The 19977-nt window shown below is 36.3% G+C and overlaps 2 protein-coding genes across 4 annotated transcripts; one reads left to right on the top strand and one right to left on the bottom strand.

The window, feature by feature from the left end:
• Positions 1 to 108: 108 nt before the first annotated feature.
• On the bottom strand, positions 109 to 14744 carry LOC137747205 (uncharacterized). Of its 3 annotated transcripts, none has more exons than XM_068487268.1 (29): positions 14424 to 14744; positions 14011 to 14265; positions 13758 to 13918; positions 12172 to 12237; positions 11610 to 11727; positions 11379 to 11488; positions 11181 to 11276; positions 10664 to 10787; positions 9689 to 9756; positions 9237 to 9323; positions 8586 to 8738; positions 8403 to 8498; positions 8157 to 8216; positions 7945 to 8063; positions 7734 to 7821; positions 7319 to 7423; positions 7146 to 7250; positions 6933 to 6985; positions 6757 to 6820; positions 6509 to 6643; positions 6165 to 6277; positions 5990 to 6083; positions 5399 to 5618; positions 4054 to 4184; positions 3409 to 3555; positions 2655 to 2783; positions 1598 to 1696; positions 865 to 903; positions 109 to 683 (listed from the first exon to the last, which is right to left on the bottom strand). In XM_068487268.1, the coding sequence occupies exons 2-29, from the start codon at positions 14249 to 14251 to the stop codon at positions 546 to 548; spliced, it is 3159 nt and encodes a 1052-aa protein (XP_068343369.1). In that variant the 5' UTR covers positions 14252 to 14265; positions 14424 to 14744; the 3' UTR covers positions 109 to 545. The 3 variants fall into 3 exon arrangements, with proteins under 3 accessions (XP_068343369.1, XP_068343371.1, XP_068343370.1); XM_068487270.1 differs by having other exon boundaries at positions 7146 to 7247; XM_068487269.1 differs by having other exon boundaries at positions 14011 to 14262.
• Positions 14745 to 18635: 3891 nt separating this feature from the next.
• On the top strand, positions 18636 to 19583 carry LOC137747914 (uncharacterized). The gene is made up of 2 exons (XM_068488040.1): positions 18636 to 18893; positions 18948 to 19583. The coding sequence occupies exons 1-2, from the start codon at positions 18636 to 18638 to the stop codon at positions 19581 to 19583; spliced, it is 894 nt and encodes a 297-aa protein (XP_068344141.1).
• The last annotated feature ends 394 nt before the right edge of the window (positions 19584 to 19977 follow it).

Here is a 19977-nt window from a genome sequence, read left to right as displayed (position 1 = left end):
AATCGACAACATTGGCAAATTCAAATATCTATTCACCCCATGCGAATTCTAGGTACGAATTCTACATGAAACCGGAAAATGCCGAGAACGAAAATGGAGATCCAAGAGTCAAGAACAATCCTTTAAACCTATTTTTCTTTCCCCCTATTATCAACAAATACAAAGAATATGTAAAGGTTAATGTACAGAAGATCAACTTACAACTGACCATACATCCCCAAACATAAAACTTGACAAGATATACACCCTTTTTTTTTTCTAAAAGAATTGGTTTACTAATATTAGAACTGGCCATTTTCTACATGTCAAACCCCACCACTATCTTCTACAAACCACCAGTAAGGCAAACGTCGGTATCGTTCCTCGTCAAGCACTACGGTAACAATACTGCCACCGCAAAGTCTACTGCAGCTTCCGGTTACACCAGCCCAAGAGCTTCAAACTTAGCTCCTTTTTTTTTTCCCAGTGGAGTTTCCATTTTTTTTTCCAGCTAGAAGTATGCGGCAAACTATTCTTCTAAAATCTTCTAGACGTACACTTCATAGTTACTTCAACCGGAAATCACGCCTGAATACCGTCAAGTTTTGGGCAAACTTGTCCCTGTTCTTTGTATCCAAGCTTCTAGTAACATCCACCATAAGCTTGTCAAAACACTGGGAAAGCCGTTGATGTTGATCCGCTTGCTGCAGGCCAATATCAAAGTGTCATGTACATGTACTCGTGGCAATAACAATTTAAAACAGCTAAACAGTAAATTCAGCGTTGCTCAAACTCAGAAGTTGAGGTTTCACCCATCACATTAGCTTAGTCTTTTATTATTCCATTATATAACTCAAACAATCAAGAGTGGAAGGCACAACTAACCTGTGAAGCCAAGATATGAGCTTTCAAATCGGAGAATATCTGCAAGTCAGACACCATCTTTCAGTCAAATACAGCCATCAGAAGTGAAAAAGGATAAGACAAATACAGAACCACTTCCAGCAAATGCAAATTTGAAATTTGTAGCAAAGAAATCCAACAGTTCGGTAAGGTTTTCATTTTATTTCTATCTACTCTCTCCACCTCACTTATTTCTCTCTCTCATTAAAAATAAAAAGCCGCATAAAATACAACCTAAATAATATGTATTGTCAGCTAAACCGTGCTAAAACAAGTTGGCCCACCACAAGGAGTTGAACAAAAGATGCAAAAATGCAACTTCTCTACTGAGACACAAGGAAGAGTAAAGGACAGTATAAGTACTGCTAAGACAGGCTGCAAACTTACAATATTCTAATGTCTTACATTATAAAAGACAAACACCATAAAATGTGGAACCAAGATTTACAGTTCGAGAGAAAAAGAGAGACGGAGCTGCACTGTTTCCAAATATTTTCTAAAAGCTAAAAATGGCTTCAGGAAGCAGTAACACGAACACATGCACGTACACACTGAACAGAAAATTTATTGGTGCAATCATGTGAAGGTGGAACTGATTAAAAAGAGGCATTTAAAAAACGATGTTGCAGACAAAGACTTGAACAATCTGACCAAAAGATAAAAACATAAGACTTGAACAAGTTACAATATATATGCACTCAAATAAAAATACTACCTGCTCATTAATAAGTATCAAGCTCAGCATTGGCCTGCTAAAATTCCACTGGTTGTTACTTTCCTCGAATAAAACAATCTCAAACAGCGTCTTCAGTACCTTTACAAATAAAATGACTCAGATCAGTCACATAACCAAAAGAATTTAGTAACTATGGAGAATAACCACAAAAAGCGTAAGCAAATTTAATTCACATTGCATGCATGGAGTCCTATTTCATGCATAAATTTGACATATAAACATTTTTTCCCAATAGCTTTACATATCTTCAAGCAAAACCCAAACCGAAGTCCCCAAGAGCATACATTAATCTCGACCTAATCCTCCCAAGGGTTAGGCACACAAACACTTTTTTTTTTTTTGAGAAGAAACTATAACAATTTATTAAAAAAGAAAAGTGAAATACACAGAAGTGGATAAGAAATACACAAACACTTTTTTATACAACAATATATTTACACTATGCGGTGGGGGAAAAATTGGTATCGAACTCGCCATCCACTGATTTGAACCTAAGACCTCTCACTTATGACTTACAAGTCCAGGCATGGGACTAGTTGAACTAAAACAATGCAAACACATCTTTACAATCCGGTTGGGCTTATGGATTTCCACAAATTATTATGTGACTATAGGAGTTCAATGCCATTAAAAAACTGAGTATATCAAACTTGCCATCGTTTCAGTTTAATTGATTACTTGATAAGCACTGACAAGGTTCTGGAGTGTCACCTTATATAGCTGACTGAAAAAAAAAACTACTACCGAGTTGCATCATTATTTTTGGGTCAACAAAAATCCATGCATTTTCAATATGTAAACGTCCAAGAAGATAGATCTTGACAGAGTTTAGAAATGAGTCTGACTTATGATGGAAAAACAGTAAAAAAAAAACATTACAAAGATAACCATAAGGCACAGTAACAGAATCTAATGGATAAAGATAGTACCATGTCAATATTTACAAAATTACAATTACTGAACCACAAGAAATGGACATCTTAACAAAGATTCTAAGACAGATAACAAAAGAGTAATACAGCATAAGCATCCTTACTTCTGGAAACAAGTTGGGGCAGTCTGAAATGTGACGAGCAAGATTGACTGCAGTAGGTGATGTGGGTGCCTCACCCATGGTTATGTTGTTGAAGTAGAAAGCAGCCAAAGTTTCAACAGCTGATGCACACTGGAGAAAAAGGTAAAGTTTGAAATTGAATAATGAAAAAAAAATGTAAAATTAATGTGGCAGATGCAGACAAAAACTGGTCAGTTTGTAACACAGGATCATGTCACCAAAAAGTTCTCCAGCGCAATAACTTTTTCCATAAATTTTAACATTAGACTTCTAAAAAACTTCTACAGTGTTTGATGTTTGGAAGTTTAACACTTCGCACTTAGCAGTGGCCAACTGTTCATCATTTTGGGTTTTTCCACTGCCTGACCGGTAACCTCCTGAAAGTTTCCAAAGACTGATGAGGGTAGGGTGAGAATTGGACTTGAGGGAGTACAAATCCTGGCAATTTATTCCAAAACACGACTTGTTCCCAAAACACGACTTGTGCCCTTGATAGCACAAGATGATTTCTACATTTCAGGTTAGTTTTATTTTTGCTTGTACACATTATTCTATCTGACCTTCTAGTTGAGCTAAACAGAAGATAACAAATGCAAAAAAATGGTTCAGTAATAAGTTATTTTTTGAAAGTGCAGCCTTAAATTTGAGACATGCAATTGACGATGAAGAGTTATTTCGTCCATAGAATAGAGGCATAACTTTGACCAAAAAAAGAGAATAGAGGCATAACACATACCTGCGATGCGATTCCTGTATCGAAACCTTTAATCCCAGACTCAAGGGACCCAACTATGTGCATAAAAGTACTGGTATCCAGATTCAGTAGATACACTATATGGCTGTTGAATAAAACCTCCAAGAATGCAAAATAGGCCTTTGTCAGCTGCAAATAGTAAGAAATTCCAATAAAGACCACCTTCCAAATTTTAGGCAAGAGGAATAACTTAAAGAAAGATAAAATTAAAGAGCCTTATATCTGCAATTTATCTGAATCGAGTAAGCACAGTAAGAGCTTAAAGTGTCAAAATGCATCAGCATGATAGAATTTTAGCAAGGACAAACTAAAGAATAGGATAGCATAAATTTCAGACTTCATAAATTGCATATTTAGTGTTCAGAGCCATACTGTTTTCTCATTTCCCATTGTTTCTTAGAAATTGAGAAGAAAAACAGTTTTTAGCCTCTGAAAGCACTGATAGGAATAGTGCACAAAAATGAAAACTACCAGGAGAAAAAAAAACCATTTTAAGTTGTTTTCAATTTCAAGTTTTTGTTTCATATATTCACCTTCATTTCGCAGTCGAAATCATATCAAACAACTCCTACCGGGTACTCAAAACTAATAGATGCAAGGAAGACTAACAAACATAAGCTAATGTACCTTGCGGAATGCCAATACATCAGCCAAAGGAATTGATAATGTCATCTTCAGTGCAATATCAAGTGCATCAGCAAGCGCTCTATCACCATATAGCTCAAACACCCCAAAGTTGACATAGTTTCCAGCAAGAGCTATCATTTGAAAAAAATCCTAAAATCAGCTCATAACATAACATTTGTACAAGGAGCTATTTCCTTTTTTTAATTCAACAAGGAAAGCAGGGGAAGAGCCACTACAGGATTTCTGGTTAAAAACTAGTACCAACAATGTTGTGGTAGAGTCAAGAAATGAATTGAAAGTACAACTTTGCAAAAGAACTTTATTCCTTTGTTTGCTGTTTTCAATTTGGAAAGAACAACAGTTAAAGGAAAAGAAAAAACAACTTGAGGTGCTTTCCTAAAACACAGACAAAAAATGGCATTTGAAAAACACAATATAATCATCAGCTTCTTTATAGGAATTCCAATCCATTCACTTTGAGCTTGGTTGTTGAACTAAGCAAATAGATGGGTTTCCTCTAATTATTTTAAACAATGATACATGTTTCAGCATCTTTAAAGGGCTGTTTGGTATCCTTCTTGTATTTAATTTTTGGTTTGCAAGATGAAGCTAAATTACTTAGTACTCACTACATTATTTTCAAAAACAAAAATTGGATCCAAGAAGGATACCAAACAGCCGCTAAACTTTGCACTAAATTCAATCCAATTGCTAAAACCTTACATGATTCCATCAATACTTTCTAGAGTAAAAAGATTAACCATTTTTTAAAGCATAAGTATCATATTATTTAGTCACAATGACCACCATTCTAAACCAACAAACCATAAACAACCTTCATTGCGTACCCACATTAGTCACAAGACTCTCAACTTGAGATTGACAAGTTTGCAACACCAAATTTGTAAACAATTTAAGGATTACCAAAAAAGATAACAGTCCACTAGCCAACTAATAAATTACGATTTATTCATGCTCTTGCCAGACCTTCCTTCATCAGATCTAGGCTGTTTTTACTGCTTATCCTGCACCCAGAAATATGATTCTAACTATCTGCAGACTACAATTTACACCATTTGAGAGCAGCTCAGATGAATTTTGTTTTCCAACCAAAGTGAAATAATGAAAAAACCCACAACAATATGTCAGATGTTCAAGAATATACATGCAAGAAGTGCAAATAAACAGAGTGATAAATGTCATACAAAGCTGATAAAACATTCTCAAAAAGTAGTTTACCATTCAGAACTGAATAAAGATACAAGTATACCTAGTGAATAATCATGCAATTAATGATTCAACAAAGTGATTACTGTTACAAGAAACAAGAGGTTAGTGGACTCACCTCTTGTAAGAATAGTTAAAGAAATCCAAATTCCCTTGTATTTGTAGCCATATATATCTGCAACATTTGGAAGAGACAAAATCCTTGACCCATACGCAACAATTAATTTACTGACTTCTCGAAAAAGAAGTATTCCATTAGGAGAAGATGAATCAAAAGTCAAGCGTTGGGCTTTGTTGAATGCAAACTCAGCCATGAATTTCAACAAAGGGGTGGTCACCTGCAGCATTTATTGGGAAAATATTGAGAGAAGATAACACAAATTAACTTTGCAAGAAATAAGAAGGAATAAAATGTAGCCGAGAGAGATCTGCTTCCTGTTTCCATTGTATTTTAATATGCTTCAAAATAATAAAATATTATCTAACCTTACCTGATCTCTTAGCTAAAAACTATAATGCAAACAAGAAGCAGAGACTTACGATTCAAAAGACATTCATTTATTTTAAAAGCTTTCTGAAAATGTAGAAATCTTCAACTAGTACTAAAAGTTCAATTTCAAAGTATGAAATTTTAGATAATTGCTTAACCACCTAATGCAGAACTCTGTTGAATTTTTCGACAAAAAAAGCAGTTAACATTGTCCTTTACCTCTGGTGTATCGGACCAGTGCAAGATTCCTTTCAAAAGAAGTGGCATGTGTGCAGGATACAACCAATCAAACAGAAAGCCATAAGTTCTGCGACTGAAGATATTAAAGAAGAGCATAAGAAAAAGAAACTGTTAAGCCTTATAAATTCGATACAGAAAATAAAAAAGTACTTACCTATTTGTGGCCATGGCAATTCCTTTAAGGTCTCTCATCAACCCAATTAGTCCATACTTTACAGCATCAGTACGAAACATTGAATCAGGAGTTGATTCCAGATTGACGAAAACCTGAAGTACCACATATATGTACAGGAGTAACTGAAATGAATCCATACAATACCAAACTTGACAGTATTTAGTGTGTGTAGTTAAGCATTTTAAAGAACACACAGGAACATCTATGCAGATTCTGCAGCATGCACATATGAAACATTTTTTTATTGTATGTTTGTGTTTGTATGTGTGCAGAGAGAGAGAGACAGAGAGACAGAGAGATAGAGAGAGAGAGAGAGAGAGTACTTGCAAAAGTGGATCCATGGAAGATTTAAATTTGACAGGGCTGTCTTCCATGAATATTAACCAGCCAATTATGTAATAGAAAGTTGTTCTGCTGCGAGAACACCTATACTCTTCCAGAAAAGGGAAATGCTCCCTCTGAAAAGAGAAATTCAAAATGAGAGCTTTTCACACGAAATACAGGATTCTGTTCAAGATATTCAAATCAAAAGTGTAAATGCAAAAGAAAGATATTTCAGATTTGGATTTACAGTATGATTGGCAAGTATAAATTTGACAGTATCCAACTTCAAGAGTAGCTTGCCACTCATGTATCTGCAAAATAATTAGCCTTACAATAAGCAAAATATGATAAAGGAAAATAGGCTCTCTTAAACCAACAAGCACTCCAATGTTCCAAACCATATACAGAAGGAAAAGAACTAACCCAGACGCCAGCTCCAAGAACAAACTCAGGGTGTGACCAATGACCTCCTCATTCTGAAAATAGGCAAGAATTAAAATGCAAAATAATATCCAAATGTACTTAACGTGAGTAAAGCATGAAAAAGATTTCACCTCCGTATAACATTTCAGGCTACAAAATGCAAAATAATATCCAAATGTACTTAACGTGAGTAAAGCATGAAAAAGATTTCACCTCCGTATAACATTTCAGGTTTGTAGCAATCTTGCCAACAATGACATTTAACATCAAAAGATGATCATGAAGTCCAAGAAGCTCAGAAAGGCGAGCATATAACTGCTGCAACAAATGGAGAAGCCTCAAGAAGAATGCTAGCAATACTTTAAAGAATGCAAGGAAAAACTTACCCTCGAAGAATGCATGGCCTGGTCACCCACATAAGACTTCCGAAAATGTTGAAAAAAGGTAAGAATTGCACGATCAAGTCTTTGCTTGCTTGTTTCACCATACCTCTGCCAATGCCAGGGTTGAACAGTTTTCGTTAATTTTGATAGCACCACCAATGAAGAAAAAAATAAATAAATAGGCAATCTTTAAAGTTGAATATCACTCTTTAACACCGAGTAATTTGGCTGAATATATTAACCAAAGTGCTTGAAGCCCAAAGCAGCAGAGTTTTAAAGTGCGCCCTTTCATTTATATCAAACCATGATAAAAACAGTACCATCTTAGGCAGAGAAAGATAGAAAAATCTAGATTCAGAAGGTAAATATTTGATTACTATATCTAATATACCGAAAGATGTAATTGCTGCTGCTGTACCTGGCTGTGTAGCCCACTGTCAGTGACATTTATTAACTGCAAGATGCGAGCTGAAAGTTCTGCATCAAGTACTTCTTGTGACTCGGCACTGCAAAGGAAAAATATAAAACATAAAAAATCTTCCATGGTAGCAATGAAGGGAAAAGCAGGATGAATGAAGAGGAGTAAAAGCAGGATTTTTTGGTCAATAAAGTTGTTTAGTTTTCTTTACCTGCACCCAGTACTTTGCTTTATCTTGAGAACTGCAGCAACTATATGAACAATCCAAGCAAGTTTTGCTTCAATAACAGAGAGGTCACTGTTATCACTGGTCTGAACTCGAGCTCTTTCCTATTCAAGTCAGAAGAATTGATTAAAGACATGAAGTCCAGAAATTTTTCTTTCCAATTTCCAAGAGGCATCCTTCACTATAAATGCCCATACCGTGTAGACTTGCAAAAGAGGCTCCACTATGTTTATTATATACAAACTACTGCTTTCATACTGCAACCAAAGAGAGAAGGTTATGGAGGCAACTTTGACAAATTCAGATCAGTTCCACGCGTCTAAGTCAAGATATGTATTTTAAATGCTTTTTTATCAAATAGAAAATTGTTTATTTGACGAATTGCAAAACCATAACTTCTTCAGACTGAAAACGAGAAGCACATAACATTTGTAGAGGTAAACCTGGAATCTACAGACTTGTGTAAAACAATCCAACTGATCTTGAAGAAGTTCAACATTGTCTAAAGGGTTCTCAGAAAGATCATCAAGCAATCCATCCTGTAAAATAGTGAGAAGATATAGAGAACTTTCATAAATTTGAACATACAATTGCAGTACTGGCCCAGAAAAAGTTTTGGTTTTTACCTGCACGGAGTTAAATCTTGATGTGATGAAACCTTCAGTAATCTTAGGAACAAATTCATCGAGCATGCTGGGTGCATCACCTTTCAAGTATGGTACAGATGTCACCAATCTAGACCATAGTCCTAAAAGGTAGTATACGCTGCTGCTGGCCCACTGAAAAGAAGACAAGTTTCAGTAATGCAAGTTGCAATTTCTCAACCTGGATATTTAGTTCCAGCTACCAGGCACTATAAGGTACCATAGATAGTGATATTCATGTATAATGGCAGTAAATGTCATTAGGACAACTAGAGAGATAGAGAGAGAGAGTCTGTGTCAGAGAAACAGCGGAAGTGACAACTGGAAACTATAAGATAAGAGTAACTACAACTGAAAATAAACGACTAGATGCAGATAAGCAACTGAAGATTAATGTAAACAGAATGTCAGGGATTGCAAGCCCGATCAAGACTCACATGGGATGAAGCAAAACCCAAAAATCTACAAAAATTAGATTTAGGAAATTGCACGATATAAAATATGATGGAAGATCAGTGGCCCACCCAAAGGAAAGGGTGAGACTGACTTATCGTGGAAGTGTTTTCATTCAACGGCTTAGTATGCAATATTCTTTTCCTAATGCTAGGAAAAAAGTGGTGAAAGACATTCAACCTTCCAAGAATGCAAAGACTTTAAAGTGAATTCTGCTACTAAACGTATCCAGTCACTATAGCCTTCCACAGTCACAAGCTCTGACAACTGCGACAAATTTAGAAGTTAAATAAGCATAAGCAGTAAACTAGATCAACTCAAGGAAAGATTACATACCAGAAAATAAATTTCATAATCACCACAAAGAAATTACAAACCATCTACGTAAAGTCAAAATCAAAACTACAAGCGTAAAGCGTAAGTTTCACCTTTTCAAGGTACAAATCAATTTCATATAAATATAAATCCAAAACGAAAAATGTAGGTATATTTAGAGAGTAATTTACAAGCATGCAACATTCATTAAGCTTGCTTCATTTGAATGAGTTACCAAGATACCAAAAATGACTCTAGGGTATTTCATACTAGAGAAAAAGATTGAAGTCAAAATTACCAAAAGGAAGAAAGATTACCTGATAATTCATTCGGAATCGTCCAAGAAGACGACAATATTCATGGTAATTATCATGATCAGCAAGACCTGATTTCCAGTCCAAACAAATCATTACGAAAACCCAACAGATTAAAGAAAACACACACTAATAAATCATAAATTTAGGGTTGTATTAGCACAGTCACTGACAAGTGTCTAAAATTCAGATAAAATCCACCTTAAGCATATTATATATATGAATCCTAGGACCAACCAATAAATGACAACTACAAAGTATCTTCGTTGCACCGATACTTGAAATTTGGGCCAGGGTGAGTTTCTACTGATGCCCCCGCAATACAGTCTGACACATAGCGGATATGCAAAATAGAGTATTGTCCACTTTTTCTACTTTGTAGACTTGTAGACTATGAGAAACGGCAACGATACTCAAAGGACACAGTAAAGATACGGCAAGGGGTTATTCAGTTTTTGTAATTTTGGGGGATGTTTTTGAAAATTTAGAACAAGGCAAGGCCAAAGTGTAATTTTCAAAAGTTCATTTTAAAGTCATTCCTCTCTTCTCTTCTATATGGTTTATGATGAACATGAATCTTTCTCTTTGTGATTTATTTTATGTTATGAAGTATGAATTTATGATGAACTTATTTTTTTCGAGTGGTAATATGACATATTATATATTATTTTATTATATATATTATTTAATTGATGTATCGTATTGGGCACCCATACCCGTGTCTGTGCAGCATAGACGGGTACAAATCTGTCCATGGTTGTTCATGCAAGAGTCAGTAAAAAAAGCACAAAGGGAAAACAATCATATTTAAAATGTTCTTTAAAAAATATCTAGGAAGTTAGTAACTACCAAAAATATACAAATGCAGGAAAGCACGCATTCCAGCACACAAACAAATTATTTCACATTCAGCACAATTGGAGTAAGATACATGACAATCAACAGAAAGAAAGAAAAAAAAGGCCAAGCCAACAACACCTTGCCCAGTTTGTAGGATTTCTTTGGTTCCTGTGATTAAATGGGACAGATAGTTTGAACGGCCAGGATCACTAGTAAACAAAGAACGTCTAACAGAAGCCAGTCGCACCAAGCACTCCAGTGCCTATAAAGAACAATAGTAAAAACTTGATTAAGATGTTAAACAGTGAAAACACATGAACAATAACAACATAAAATTTCAAATGGTAGGAAAAGAAACTTTTTACTCCAACAAACAAAGACAGATACATTTTAGATATCAAAGGACAGAACTTCCACCGCTGTACACTTGCACATGCATGACTGTATGTGATTGCAGTAATCGAGACTAATAAAAAAATATCTCGCACCAGCAATAAATTAGCCATTATGACAAGGATCTGATTCACAATACATGTAGCATCAGCAATAAATTATCCCACGAGCGACAGTTCTCTTTGCTTCTTCTATTTTCTAATTAGAGAAGGTTCTAGAAATCATCAGCAATTAATTAAGAAGAAAAATCACATATACTAACCTCCTTTGAAAGAGGGGGCTTTGTATTGGCATAGTAATCAAAGAAGACTTGAAGTGTAGCAGGATCCTCCAATGTCGACTTCCAACCCGATGGAATCTATAAGATTACCAGTTAAATACTTAGTTATGATTCACTGCATACGAGACTAATCGACAGACCTTCGAATGGTTAACAATCCAAAAGAAACAAGGATAATACCTGAACAGTACCAAATTCTTCAGAACTTTCATCAATTGAGGTCCCAACAAAATCAAAAGATAGGCATTTAAGTGAAAGCGAAAGAGCCAACTCTTGCAATCGACTTGCAACTGTGCACCACAAAATCAAACAGCATTAATACCAATAAACCAAGAATTACAATAATTAAATAGCGGTGGTAAGGGGTTAATCAAAATAGGTTTAGAACAACCGCCAGTGCCAACGTATTACCATTACTTTCCAATTGATGCAATGAAGTCAAAGATATTTGGAATATTTGAAAGAGAGACTGGTCCCTGAAGGAGCACGCAACCCTCCGATGATGTGTTGAAGGCAACCCAGGATTAGGCTGATCATTTATCAATTAATGAAAAACAAGCAAACGTTACTCAAATAAAAAATAAACAAGCACATTGATGTTAATAGCCAAGTTAAAACTTCAATAATTCTTATAAAAATTTGAAAGTTAAATATAACCCCAAAATAATAGTGAAATTAGCTAAAAAACAACAAGCCTATAGATGTTTGACCAAGGACAAACTTTGAGTGCTTCAACTAGCTTCTATCAGTGTTCTTGAACAAGAAAATAAATTAGAAATATTCACACCGTACACTGTCATCTATCCATGTGATGATGCCCTAAAGACACTTCAGGATGATATGTGGTTCAACTCACTCAAACACAAGTTGCAGGAAGACAAGAAATAATGGAAATGGAGTGGAAATCTTCTGTAACCAAAAAGTAATCTCTCATATTAATGATGATATAAAGGGGCACAAATTACAATCTAACCTGACTCATCTCAGACACGAGCTGGTTCAATATCTTCAAACCAATGGCATAGTGATCAGATGTTGCCTGGTAAACAAGTTGTTTATGAGTTACACTTGTCTGAAAGATATAATGACAGAGAACATATAAAAAAATTATAAAAAAAAAAAAAAAAAAAAAAAAAAGCAACACAACCACTTGAATCACTCAGTAGTAGCAGTTAAATTTACTCAGTTATCTGTACTCTGTTCCCTCTACAGTTTTAAGAGAGCAATATTACAATGCAAATGGAGCACATGAACTTAAAGATGGTAAGATAGATATCGCGTAACATTAGAAAACTGAAAATGTAACTTAATAAATGAGCTGGCACTCTACATAGCAATACAGTTGATGTGATACTTCAAAAAATAGTTTGACAGACTGGAAGACAAAAGTTGGCTATGTGCAATATAGGGCTCATGAAAAATACTAGTCTGACTCTTGTTGTACATAAAAAATAAAAAATAAAAATAAAAAGTGCATGCAACATCCCAAAAATTGAGTTAGGTAAAAATAAGCAACGGACAATAAAAATTTTAGATACTTACAGAAAAACAAGGCCTTGAATAGAGCAATAGTAAGAGATATACATATACAAGAAGATAACCAATTAATAATTAATTCCTAAGTTCCAGAATGATAGACCACGGATCATGTGGCCACAATGTGTTAAAAACAATGCAATCATGGATACAAATAAGGTGATGTTGTAGATCGATGCAGCTTTCTATAAACCAGTTATATTCTCAATCAATGATATGACTGGAAACAAATACGGTATGGTAATCTAAATTTCCTATACATACCGAGTTTTGATTTTTACAGAAAATAAAATTTTATTAAGCCCAAGCAATTACAAGCAAGCCGTCCACTACAAACAAAATAGCCAATGTAATAGCTTTAACAATCCAACAACTACCACAGAATTTAGATAAGAACTGCTTCTAATCAGAAAGAAAAAAAAAAAATGAAAGAACGGGGTAAGTAAGGAATTTCCTGAAATCCCAAAGAAGCTGAAGCTGAAGTAATGCAAGTTGCTGAGATTACCCAGCAAAGTTAGTTTTTGTCTCTACACTTACACCTGATTTACAACCTCTAGTCAGAAGGAATGAGCTGGAATTTTGAGCCAGAGGGCGTATTCCCATATCAGTCCTATTTAGGAAAGCTGGTATCTGCTAGGCAATTTCCACATCATGCATTTTATGGTGGTGAGATTCTGGGGATTTTGTGAGATAAAGTTTCATTTTAGACCTCTTCAATGGTCATCGGTTTCTTCCGAGTTTTAGGATGTACCGTTGTTCCTTATCTATGAGAATTGGAAGGATGTTGGCGATTGAGATTCTGCTTAGCTTAGTTTCAACATAATATGATTTTGTTGTCTGGTTTCTTGTTGATGGCGTTTCCTTACAGTACTTTTATTCAGTGGCCAGTTTGTTCACAGTCATCGTTACTTACTCATAGCCTTTCTTGGGAATACTGCTCATAATGCAACAGAAATGCCGTGGTATCATAAAATTTAGTTCAAGATCAAAGACATCACACATATTAACAGAAAGTCATATAACCTGATTCAAGAAGTTCATTGACTCTTTCACCACATCCCGGAATCGATCATCATCAAACCACCCAAACTTGGTGAGTCGACATAAGAGTTGGATTAAAGAGGCAGTCACAAACGGCTGCAACTCTCGTCCTCGAGTAGCCAAATAGTTAATAAGGTAATTCCCTACAACAAATTTCCCACATTGTTCATTTCCAACAAGATGCAAACAACAAAGCAAACCAAGAAAACATATATAAGTAAAGGGAGATTCTTACAGATGTCGAGACGAAGCTGCAGAGCAAGTTTTTGCTCAGTGACTTGCTTCAACAAGCTAGAACTAGCCAGCATCAACGCGTAGGGAGTCATGGCATTGTCGAGAATGTACTGGCACTGCGAAATGTATTCGATGTTCACCGAAAAGCATTTGAGAGTGTTTTCGGCGTGAGCCCTTTCGACTGAGTCCTGTGAATTGTACAGCCTCTCACACAACGCCTCCAGTTGCCTTAAACCCTCCATCGCTTCGAAAACTACTATGATTCATCAATCACCAATAAACCATAACCTCAGATTCTTATACCCAACAAAAAAAAAAAATGTAATCTTTACTAAAACCCAGGTAAAAGGTTCAAATGTCAGACACAGAATCAAAATCATAGGTTTTTCCGAGTTGCATGGTTCGTCGATTTACCTTCCGACCCCGAACCGCGGCGGTTCGCGACCCAGGTTGCCGTAAGCCGCTGCCGCCGATTCGATCTCCGATTGCAGTCCAACGCTGCTTCACGGTCCCAATTCGTTTAGTGGCTTTGGAAATGGAATTTCTGGGTGCCTTGTGAAGGAGTCTACAATGGCGAGCAAGAGAGAGAGAGAGAGAGCAGAGAGCACAAATGTGAGATTTTTTTTCTTTCCTTTTGTATAAAGACCCGAAGACGGACCCGTTTAGTTTCGACACGGCAGGCAACAATTTTACATCTGTCTAAAAATTTACAAAGGATCCAAATCCAAATCTACCTTTTTTTTCCTCTTTTTGCCTTTTTTTTACAGGGACTCAAAAATCCTTAACAACTCAATTAAGAAATCAAATAGGGAGCAAGAAGATGCAAGCCATTGGATTATGGATTTAATTGCTGATTTGAGGTTGTGGTGCTTTGGAAAAAAAAAAAAAAAAAACCTTATCAGAAAATCTGGAAATGTGCTTGGTAAAACAAAAATAAAAAAGAATTTAAGAGAAAAACTGTTGTTAGTAACAATAGAAAAACATAAAAAAAGTAGAAGCAGGTCTACCATGTTTCTAAAAAACGTCTTTTTTTAAAAAAGCAAAGTAATCAATGCCCATTTAATGAAATTTTCAAATGGCAAGTATACTATGACATCCCACATCACCCAGGGGAGTGGATCCTGTAAGTTTTATATATATATATTCTCATCTCTACCTAGCACGAGGTTTTTTGGGAGCTCACTAGCTTCAGGTTCCATTGGAACTCCGAAGTTAAGCGAGTTTACGTGAGAGCAATCCCGGGATGGGTGACCCACTGGGAAGTTCTCGTCTGAGTTACAGAAATAAAACCGTAAGGACGTGATCGGGGCCCAAAGTGGGAGAAAAACTTGTATGAGGCTTGGCTTGCCACTAGACTTCGTTGAATGGCACTACAATCCACTTAAAACTTGCCACGTGGCAAGTCTTAAATATATTCTTTATCATTCTTTTATATTTAAAATTTTTATAATTATTTTTTTAACTAATTAATATATTATATACATTAATGTTATGTTTCCTTTTTTATTTCTTTCCCCCTATTTTTTTTCTTCCCAAATCCCCCCCAACATGGCAAGTCTTAAATATATTATTTTATCATTCTTTTATATTTAAAATTTTTATAATTATTTTTTTAACTAATTAATGTATTATATATATTAATGTTATGTTTCCTTTTTTATTTCTTTCTCCTTATTTTTTTTCTTCCCAAATCCCCCCACCACACTTTGTTTTGCCGTAGGTCATAGGACTCCCTCCCCTTTCTTTCTTTCCCAGTTTCATTTATTTCTTTCTTTAAATAAAATAAAATAAAACAAAATAAAGTTATGCACCCACTCCAAGTTTATCATGGAAAGCAACCAAGTATCTGTAAGCTTCAGCGTCTGAATGCACCACCATTCCGATTTTCAGATCTTCTTCAAACTCCATTGCCTCAGCAGCAACCTATCAATTGAAAAAAATAAAAAAATCAAAGATTAGACTAATATATTAATTAAAGACTCATAATAAAGAAGGTAGCAAATATAGAAGATAACCTAATTCATATTATAAATATAAAAAATCCAAAAAACCTCACCCGAACCCAAAAACCCGCAATTAAACGAAAAGAAAATAACCCTACTACATCTATATATGTGGGTTATTCATGTCACATGATCAAAGCAACTATTGTATAAGGAAAGAAAAAAAACTTACAGATTCTTAGTTGCTTTCCATGATAAAATTGGAGTGGGTGTAGAACTTTTTTTTTTTTTTTTTTTAATGAAAGAAAGAAGCGAAACTGGGAAAGAAAGAAAGGGGGTGAGAGTACTGAAACCTAAGATCTACGGCAAAACAAAGTTGCCCGGGGGGGGGGGGTGTGGGGTGGATTTGGGAAGAAAAAATATAGGGGGGAAAGAAATAAAAAAGGAAACATAACATTAATATATTAATTAGTTAAAAAAATAATTTTAAAAATTTTAAATATAAAAGAATGATAAAATAATATATTTAAGACTTGCCACGTGGCGAGTTTTGAGTGGATTGTAGTGCCACTCAACGAAATCCAGTGGCAAGCCAAGCCCCACACAAGTTTTTCTCCCGAAGTGGACAATATCATGCTACAGTGAAGTCGAGTCCGAGATGTGGTGGGAACTCGGGCCGGGATGTGACATATACTATCACATATTTTACAAAATTACAATATTTGCCCCTACAATATTATCTTAGACAATTATTATATCACATTAAATATCATATCATCTTTAATCATTTAACATATTCATAGAAATTTATATAAAAATTTTACCAAACACTCATACAATTTTTATTTTTTTTGTTAAAAGCACTTTCACCAAAAAAAATAAAAATTACCGAACACTCAACAACTTTATTTTACAACTTTTTATTTTCAACACAATAGAAGCATTTTTTATTATTATTATTATTCATGAATGAAAGTGAGTCGAATTCGCTCTTTTTTTCTCTTCTGGATTAGCCTCATTGGATGCCCCAAACCCATGCTTCAATTTGGTCAAGGCATTGGCATTGTTAACCAAAGATTGAACCTAACAATACCAAAATAGCTCTCAAATATCTTTTCCCATTTTGTTAAAGTAGAATTTGTTTTCTAAAATAGGATTTGTGAGTAGTGATGTATTATCAAGTATACATTTATGAAATTACCATATTTTTAAGTTGCATAAATTTTAGTCTAGTCGTATTGTGCTATGCTCAGGTGGCTGGGAAAATTACGTTATTTAGAAGATTAGAAAGTGTTAGATTTTCTACTTTAACTAATAATAACCATCTTTTTCACTTTGAAGACTGTTTTCATTTACAAAAAATACAAACGGAGTGTTTTACCAAAGCTTGTATTTGGTACAACTTCTATATCTTATTTTTTTGGGAGTTTTAATGAAAAGCTCACGGTACTGTTCACGTTAACGAAAAACCACATTTTTACACTAAAAAGTCAATCCTGGTATTATTCACTTTACTCTTTATTTTGTCCTTATCATTAATTAAACCTCAAAATTTTGAAGTCCTTTTCATTAGTTTTCCTTATTTTTTTTTAGGGGCTTTTAGATCCAGGTCCAAAAACATAGATGATTTTTAGGAATGAGACCAATTACCTAATTATATGTTTTTTTTTTTTAATGCTCTTTTTATATTTTCTAAAAATATTAAAAATCAATTAAAATGTTCTAATTGTGACAACCCGTTCCGGATTTTCAAACCGTAGGGGTGAAATGACGATTTTGCCCCTAGCATGTTGGTTTTGTTGTGTGGTTGTTTTGGGTTTTCTTTGGCTGGTTTTTTACCACACACACACCTTCCCACATCCCCTCACCCCTTTCCCTGTCCCTTATCCTGTCCCTTTCTCTTTCTCTCTCCCATTTCTATCCCCACATGTACGGACACAACCAAAACCATCCACGCAGTCCTGTCGTACAGACCACTCTAGGTGGTTCTAACTCATGTGCAGGTATAGTTAGTGAGATGGAGATTCGAACTCTAGATTTAGCCGTACAGGTCGCGTTAGGTGACTCCGGCTGACAGATTCATGGCATTGATTTTGACATTTTCCTAAGCACTTGCATTTATTCGAGGCATTTGGCATGGCATATTTCTGAGCATGACTTATATATATGTATATTCTACTTTTCTGGGAAGTATACAGGTTTTACGGCAAGGGGTTAGAACTTGTTTATGAAATGGTTTTTTTTTAAAAGCTTTGTTTTTGCCCATTCACACTTTTCGTTTTGCGCCCCTCCAGGTTCTAGTTGGCTAGCACTTTTGGTGGCTCCCCAGAGGATTTCCCCGGCATATCTGACAGATTATCACTAGTGTAGGACCACCTTTGGGTGTATTTTTGTACTGTTATTTCTCCCAGACTGCATTAGGTCTTCGAGCTCTGAACTTTGTTTTCACACTTACGCTTGCACATGTATGTTTTTACTTTGTGTATAGCTGGTTTTTATTTATTCGTACTTTTATTATTATTTTATTCGCTTCCGCATTGTGCACATGGTTACGTCACTTTCACGTGACGGCCAGCATGCCCTGATCTCGGTCAGGGTGTGTCAGTTTGGTATCAAAGCCTAGGTTTGGCAGTCCTGTACTTTTGTGAGTATTCTAATGGTTTTGGTGTCTTCCGTCAGAATGATGCCGCCTCGTCGGGAACCACGTCGATCTGCTGAGCTTAGTTTCCCCGATGTAGCCCAGTTGGGGGAAGCTATCGCTACAGCTATTCATTCGGCGCTTCGCCCTCCCCAGAGGACTCCTCTGGAGACTATGTATAATCTGAAGTTGGATAAGTTCGAAGGCAACGAGGGTTTTGAGGGTGCGGAGCGGTGGCTAGAACATATTGAGAAGACCTTTCGTGTTTTGCATAATCAGGGGAATCTCCCTGTTGAGAAGTGGGTAGAGACGACATCGTGATTTTTGGGTAAGGATTCTACATACTGGTGGGAACAGGAACTTCGTCGTTTGTCTCCAGTGGAGAAGACTGATTGGGATGTATTCAGAGAGTTGTTCAGGAGAAGGTTTGTGCCTCCTGAGTATATTGACCGCAAAAAGCAGAAATTCACTGAGTTGAGACAGGGGAAGCTGACAGCAAACGAGTACTACCGGAGGTTTACTGATTTGTCTCGCTATCATCCAGATGTTGCTGGCAATCCGGCGGAGATGATTCGTCGTTTCCGTTTAGGCACTAAGAAGAAGTGGCGTTCGATGGCGACCACTACCCCTTGTGACACCTACCAGGAGTTTTATGAGATTCTGTTGAGAATTGAGGATTCAGAGAACATGCCGAGCGAGAGTGGGGAGGAAGAGAAAGACTGTAATCAGAGGAAAGATGATAAGGGCAAGGGTCAGGCGTCGCTCGGACCTCGTAGGACCCAGAACTTTAAGAGGGGTGGCACTAGTTCTAGTTCTTCTAGCGGTGGTTTTAGCGCCACTAGTCAGGGTCGTGGTAGTAGGTTTGCTGATGGTGCTAGAGGCCAGAGGCAGGGTGATACTGGTAGAGGTAGGGCCCCAATTTACCGCAGGTGTAATAATCGACATTTTGGTGAGTGTAGGCGAGGCAGGAGTGGTTGCTTTACTTGTGGGTAGATGGGACATCGGACTGCAAATTGTCCCCAGAGTCAACAGAAGCCCCAACAGACTTTCTTGCCACCACCTGCACTGATTCAGCAGATTCCTGGTCCTAGTAGTTATGGGCAGACGGGTCGAGGTGGTGTCTATTACTATCAGAGCGATGATGTTCCTTATGCCCCAGGATAGTATCAATATCCCCAAGACCCATATTCTCTGGGTGGTTATCCCCAGTATTCTGGTGACTATATGTCGTATCCTCCAGTTGCAGCAGGCGGGTCTCAGTGGTTTCAGGGAGGACAGACTCAGCAGGGGGAGATTGCTTTGAGTAGTGCGGGGTCTTCGAGGCAGTCTGGTCAGCCCAGTCAGGGGCGTGGCACTCAGAGTCGTGGTGGCCAGACGAGCAGAGGTC

The sequence above is a fragment of the Pyrus communis genome, chromosome 10, assembly GCF_963583255.1.
Source record: "Pyrus communis chromosome 10, drPyrComm1.1, whole genome shotgun sequence".
Lineage (NCBI taxonomy): Eukaryota > Viridiplantae > Streptophyta > Magnoliopsida > Rosales > Rosaceae > Pyrus > Pyrus communis.
This window is presented reverse-complemented; position numbering and strand designations above follow the sequence as displayed.

Coding starts and splice junctions, on each gene's coding strand:
- LOC137747914 (XM_068488040.1), top strand. CDS start 18,636: ATGCCGCCTCGTCGGGAACCACGTCGATCTGCTGAGCTTAGTTTCCCC. Junction 18,894..18,947: donor ATCTCCCTGTTGAGAAGTGG/GTAGAGACGACA, acceptor TGGTGGGAACAG/GAACTTCGTCGTTTGTCTCC.
- LOC137747205 (XM_068487268.1), bottom strand. CDS start 14,251: ATGGAGGGTTTAAGGCAACTGGAGGCGTTGTGTGAGAGGCTGTACAAT. Junction 6,278..6,508: donor CCATGGATCCACTTTTGCAA/GTACTCTCTCTC, acceptor GTGGTACTTCAG/GTTTTCGTCAATCTGGAATC. Junction 4,185..5,398: donor TTTAACTATTCTTACAAGAG/GTGAGTCCACTA, acceptor TTCAAATGATAG/CTCTTGCTGGAAACTATGTC.